Genomic DNA, 6589 nt, shown 5'->3' on the forward strand with positions numbered 1-6589 from the left:
CCATAGCCTATATCGCTTTTCCTGAAGGGGTGTCTTTATTATTTTAACTCGCGTCTTGCTTCTTTACTGTTGACTTTACTGTATTGATGCTTTACTGTATTGATGCTAGCTTTCTCGTGATATTTTAAGTAGGCCTATTTGTAGAAAATATATATTTAATTAATTTTAACTGACCCGCCCGCAAATGACCCGAATATCATTAAAATATTTTGTTTATGACTCATAACCGCGGGTGACCGCGGTCATCCGCGGGCGACCGCTTAATTTCGGGCAGACCGCGCAACACTGGTTCCTCCCTCCCTCCCTCTCTCTCTCTCTCTCTCTCATCTCCTCTCTTCCTCCTCAGCTCCATCCTGACCGAGGTGAAGGAGCTCTTTCTGGAGGCGGCTAAGCAGTCTGACTCCATCGACCCCGACCTTCAGACAGGACTGGGCGTGCTCTTCAACCTCAGTCACGAGTTCAACAAGGCCGTGGAGGCCTTCAACGCAGCCCTCTCTGTCAGGCCAGAGGTGTGTGTCTCACACACACACACACACACACACACACACACACACACACACACACACACCTGCAGACAGGACTGGGTGTGCTGTTTAACGTCAGTCATGAGTTCAACAAGGCCATCGATGCCTTCATCGCAGCCCCCATTGTCAGGTCAGAGGTGTGTACACAGAAGCACACACACACTCACACATCCATATTATCTCACACATAGATTCCAAATAATAAAAAATAACAGACAGACTCTGAGAGAGGGGGAGGGGCAGAGGGTGAGAAATGGAAAGAGATGGAAAGAGAGAGAGAGAGAGAGAGAGAAAGAGATGGAGAGAGAGAGAGAGAGAGAGAAAGAGATGGAGAGAGAGCGATGGAGTGTTGGAGAGAGATGGAGTGGGAGAGAAAAAGAGAAAGAGAGAGAGATGGAGAGAGAGCGATGGAGAGTGTTGGAGAGACATGGAAAGAGAGAGAGAGAGATAGAGATGTGTGTGTGTGTGTGTGTGTGTGTGTGTGTGTGTGTGTGTGTGTGTGTGTGTGCATTCACAAATGTATATGTATTCCCCTGTTTTTACTAGTAGCTTCTTTCCACAAGAAATAGGGTGTCATGGGAATGTATGGGTGGGAGAAAGTGGGCTTTGGTTTAATCTCTCCAGTTGTAAGGGTTTGATATATTTGTATTAGGCTTTAACTAACTGTTCGTCGTTTTGGTTGATGTAAAACTAGCCAATGTCTTTGACGTCTTCTCATCACTCGTACTAATGGTGTGTTCATGAGCACCTGGGAAGTGGGAGAGTTCTGTAGTTTAGGGGGGTACGTCACACTTCGGCCTTTGAAGTGGGAGGTTTGCAAGAGCCCCGTGGAGAATGTTTTGACGTCACTCAACATAGTGAAATATAAAAAATGGACTTGTTACATGCCCAAATAAATCACTTCACTGTTTGTTTATGGTATACTTTTAAGCACAGGCTATTGTGATATTCAAATGTACTTCCCAGAGTACAGTACCTTTGAGTAACTACGTGAAGTTAGCCTTCTGGCTAGCTAGCCTATGAACATTAGCAACGTCGCCCTTTTGTTGTGCTCTCAGTTCAGAAGTACGGAGTTCCAAAGTGGGAACTTTCCCACTTCCCAGCCACATGAACGCACTATTACACCCTCCCTCTCAGTGGCTTTGAGTCGCTCTGGGTGGGAGGTCATTTTGTGCCTGCTGCTTTTGCACATCTTAGGTAGCATCTCTGCAAAATGAGTTTGTTACTAGGCTATGAATTTTAAAGAAGACCGCTTTAAGTTTCTGCAGATAACTAAATACCCGGGGATGCTGGCATCTTTTTTCCGTCTGCTCAGAGAGTAGCAGCAGCAAAACTTCACTCAGCTGCAGAGACCGAAAGGGCATTTAGGGTTTGTTCACCAACTCAAACCCCCAGCACACCTGCCAATAGTTTGTGCTTACAGTATACACATACATTTAAATGTATAACCATGTGTGAGTGTGTGCACATTTACATGTGTGTGTGTGTGTGTGTGTGTGTGTGTACATTTATGTATTTGTGAGTGTGTGTACATTTACACGTGTGTGTGTGTGTGTGTGTGTGTGTGTGTGTGTGTGTGTGTGTGTGTGTGTGTGTGTGTGTGTGTGTGTGTGTGTGTCAGGACTACCTGTTGTGGAACCGGCTGGGTGCTACGCTGGCTAACGGGGACCGCAGTGAGGAGGCAGTGGAGGCCTACAGCCGAGCCCTGGAGCTCCAGCCCGGGTTCATCCGCTCACGCTACAACCTGGGGATCAGCTGCATCAACTTGGGCGCACACAGGTTGGTCAGACACACACACACACACACACACACACTTCCTCCATTTATGATACAACCTGGGGATCAGCTGCATCAACTTGGGCGCACACAGGTTGGTCAGACACACACACACACACACACACACACACTTCCTCCATTTATGATACAACCTGGGGATCAGCTGCATCAACTTGGGCGCACACAGGTTGGTCAGACACATACACACACACACACACACACACACACACACACACACACACACACTTCCTCCATTTATGATACAACCTGGGGATCAGCTGCATCAACTTGGGCGCACACAGGTTGGTCAGACACACACACACACACACACACACACACTTCCTCCATTTATGATACAACCTGGGGATCAGCTGCATCAACTTGGGCGCACACAGGTTGGTCAGACACATACACACACACACACACACACACACACACACACTTCCTCCATTTATGATACAACCTGGGGATCAGCTGCATCAACTTGGGCGCACACAGGTTGGTCAGACACATACACACACACACACACACACATACACACACACACACACACACACTTCCTACATTTATGATACAACCTGGGGATCAGCTGCATCAACTTGGGCGCACACAGGTTGGTCAGACACACACACACACACACACACACTTCCTCCATTTATGATACAACCTGGGGATCAGCTGCATCAACTTGGGCGCACACAGGTTGGTCAGACACATACACACACACACACACACACACACACACACACACACACACACACACACACACACACACACTTCCTCCATTTATGATACAACCTGGGGATCAGCTGCATCAACTTGGGCGCACACAGGTTGGTCAGACACATACACACACACACACACACACACTTCCTCCATTTATGATACAACCTGGGGATCAGCTGCATCGACCTGGGAGCACACAGCTCCGACACACACACGTGCACACACAAGCGCGTGCGCGCGCACATACACACACACACACACACACACGCGCACAGTCACAGACACACAGAGCTGAAGTAATGTTATCTGTTATGGGTGATGGGTGATGTAAATGTTTGAGAGCCTGTCCAATCAGTCAAACATACTCATAAAATAAACATGGTAGTTGATGAAACTTACATGAAGACAAGATTCCACAACTGACTTCATGAATATAACATCACTGAGCCTTCCCTGACACACACACAAACACACACACACACACACCCACACACACAAACACACTTAGACACACTCAAATATGAGCACACACTCACACACACAAACACACTTAGACCAGTGGTTCTCAAACTTTTTCTTTCATTCCCCACTTTGATCAAGGGGGCATTTTCAAGCCCCACCTGTCCCTCATCGCTCTAAGAAAGTGGTAGGTCAAGCTTAAAATTGTCAAATTTATTGAAATAATGACAAGTTCTAAATATATCCTCTTACATACAATACATAATGTGCCATTGTAAATTAAACACACATATTTCTGTTTTCCAGCAACATATTAGGAAGCATAGGCCAATATTTTACAGTATTGTACAATATATTCAATAAAATACCAACATGCTGCATTAAATGGATCGATCCATAATCCAGTCACATCGAGCACTGCTGGTTGGGAAATATTTTTTAAATAAACTTTGCAGGGATGTGATGTAGGCCTACTGTTTAATACATGGGATCACAAGAGTGGCTCCCGAATCAGACGTTTCAGCGATTCTCAAAGGCATAATACTGTCGCGATCGAGGCGCCTGTCCCATACCTCAAGTTTTTTGGTGAATGCAGTAATCTTATCTGCTAGGTGAGGTAGGTGCTTGTCTTTGCCTTGTAACTGGTGATTTAACTCATTGAGCTTTCCAAATATATCGCTAAGATAGGCCAGCTTCGTCAAGAAATGTTCATTAGTGAAAGTGCTTGCAGATTCAAACATGCGCTCTTCCTCCAAGAAGAGGCGACTCGGAGCTCAAACACACGCGACAACACTTTACCTCAGGAAAGCCACCTTGCCTCGCTGCAAAACAGTACAGCCTTTTGGTCAGCTCCCATCTTCTCGCAAAGTGCGGAGAATAGACACGCTTTTAAGGGCCGTGTCTTGATGAAATTCACCACTCTCACAACCTCGTTCAAAATATCATGTAGGTCAGGACTAACTAAGCTGCCTTGACACGAGCGCTTCCCTATGAATAACACAGTGCGTCCATTGCGCTTCGGGTGCTACCTGGTCCTAGATAGATAGATAGATAGATACTTTATTGATTATTCAAGGTCTCAGTAGCATACAGACAACACACACACACACTGATGGCTGTTGACTGAGGTCGTTGTCACCTCATTGTTCGTGATCGCCATGTTGGGGAGGGGTGCAAAATCCAGTGATGGTGGGGGTACGATAGCCTGTGATGGTGGGGGTGAGTGTTGCACTGGTATTGAGGGGGTGTGTGGGTGGGGGCTGACCACCTCCTTGATGTCCCTGTCAAGGCTGCCAGAGTCGTGGACACCTCAACAGGCACAGGCAAGGAGGCGTCAGGCGGGGGCAGGGCGTGAGGTGATGGTGGCTTAGGTCGTTGGGTGTCACCGGGATGCAGAGCTGGGGAGACTGGGAGGCTGGGAGGTGGGGGTAGGGCAGTCACGCAAACAAGAGCCGCACACACACGCACGCACACACACACACCCCAACACACACACACACACCCACACACACACACAAATCTCTATCGCTCACAGTCTTCGTGTGTGTGTGTGTGTGTGCGTGTGTGTGCGCGTGTGCGCGCGTGTGTGTGCGTGTGCGTGCGTGTGTGTGTGTGTGTGTGTGTGTGTGTGTGTGTGTGTGTGTGTGTTGGGGTGTGTGTGTGTGTGTGTGTGCGTGCGTGTGTGCGTGTGTGTGCGCGCGTGTGTGCGTGTGTGTGCGCGCGTGTGTGCGTGTGCGTGTGTGTGTGTGTGTGCAGGGAGGCGGCCAGTAACTTCCTGACGGCGCTGAGCCTGCAGAGGAAGAGCCACAGCGGGCAGCTGTCCCAGCAGGTGATGCAGGGGAACATCTGGGCGGCGCTGCGCATCGCCCTCTCCATGCTGGACCAGCCCGAGCTCTTCCAGGCCGCCAACATCGGGGACCTCGACCAGCTCATGCGCGCCTTCAACCTGGACATGTGATTGGCTCCTTGGCAGGCGAACCCTTTACTCGTGGGCGGGACATGTGTTTGGGGGTGGGATTTGGATTTGCACGATAAAAGCACTAGAATTTGAGAGACTGTTTCTTTGTTTGTTTATCTTTTTATTTATTTGTTTGTTTGTTTGTTTCCTGCGTACCACTGTAGCGTAGCTCTGCCTGCTGCTGTTCCAGGCGGTTCCACTGAGGAACCCAGAACAGCAGCAGAACTAAATTTGCCTTAGAGAACACACCACGTAGAACTGAAGCACCTTACAGACGGAACCCCACAGACGCAGCACTGACCTTTGACCCCAAGGGTCATTTGCTGTCTGTCATGGGATGCCATCTGACCTCTTTAGTGTTTACCTTACCTGTTGTTGTCCTGGAGACCGTTGTTCTGGAGACCGTTGTCCTGGAGACCGTTGTCCTGGAGACTGTGGCACTGCGTGAGCTGAAGCAGCTCCTGGATCAGGCTTCCAGAATGTTCCTCTACTCTCCTGCTCTTCCCAACGACCCAACTGCCACTGGTCACTCCACGGGGACAGCCTTACACACACACACATGCAGACAGACACACACACACACATACTGCACACACACACACACACACACACACACAGATACATACATACACACGCATACAGACTTCCTGTAGTTAGCTGCCTGGAGTGAACGTCTTACTCTAGGTGCATGCCATACGACACCTGTATGGTACAAACATAAGCCATCTTCTGCCTCTGGATGCATATACACTCCACACACACACACACACACATTTTTTTCACTTTTCTCACTTTTCAGATCATCATTTCAATCATTCCATCCATCAGCCAACTGATCTGTCCACACACACACACACATACACGCATGTGATTAGGCTAGTTTGATTAGCTTCCTTTATCCACAGAGCAGTCATGTAATCTCCTCCCTGTGGGCATTAGGCTGGTTAGCTGCTTCACTGCATATGCATGTTAAAGAGCACACACACACGCACACACATTCACTCACACACACACTCACACACACACACACACACACAAGCTGACTCAGGGCCGAATCAGCTCTAGTCCAGTGCTCTTCCTTTAGTCATATTGCTGTGGAAGAGCATCTCACTGCACTGATCCATACTGCACTGATCCATACTGTCTG

The 6589-nt window shown here is 48.4% G+C and overlaps 1 protein-coding gene across 1 annotated transcript in view; it reads left to right on the top strand.

The window, feature by feature from the left end:
* pex5la (peroxisomal biogenesis factor 5-like a) overlaps positions 1-5442 on the top strand; it is a 60618-nt gene extending 55176 nt beyond the window's left edge. Inside the window, exons 12-14 of the mRNA XM_076277685.1 lie at positions 347-509; positions 2146-2303; positions 5241-5442. Of these exons, the coding sequence (XP_076133800.1) occupies positions 347-509; positions 2146-2303; positions 5241-5442 (523 nt within the window). The remainder of the gene's footprint in view (positions 1-346; positions 510-2145; positions 2304-5240) is intronic.
* Positions 5443-6589: the final 1147 nt, after the last annotated feature.

The sequence above is a fragment of the Alosa pseudoharengus genome, unplaced genomic scaffold (assembly GCF_046254945.1).
Source record: "Alosa pseudoharengus isolate Yale_2024_CS ecotype anadromous, Long Island Sound unplaced genomic scaffold, YU_APseudo_1.1 YU_APseudo_1.1_scf_11, whole genome shotgun sequence".
Lineage (NCBI taxonomy): Eukaryota > Metazoa > Chordata > Actinopteri > Clupeiformes > Clupeidae > Alosa > Alosa pseudoharengus.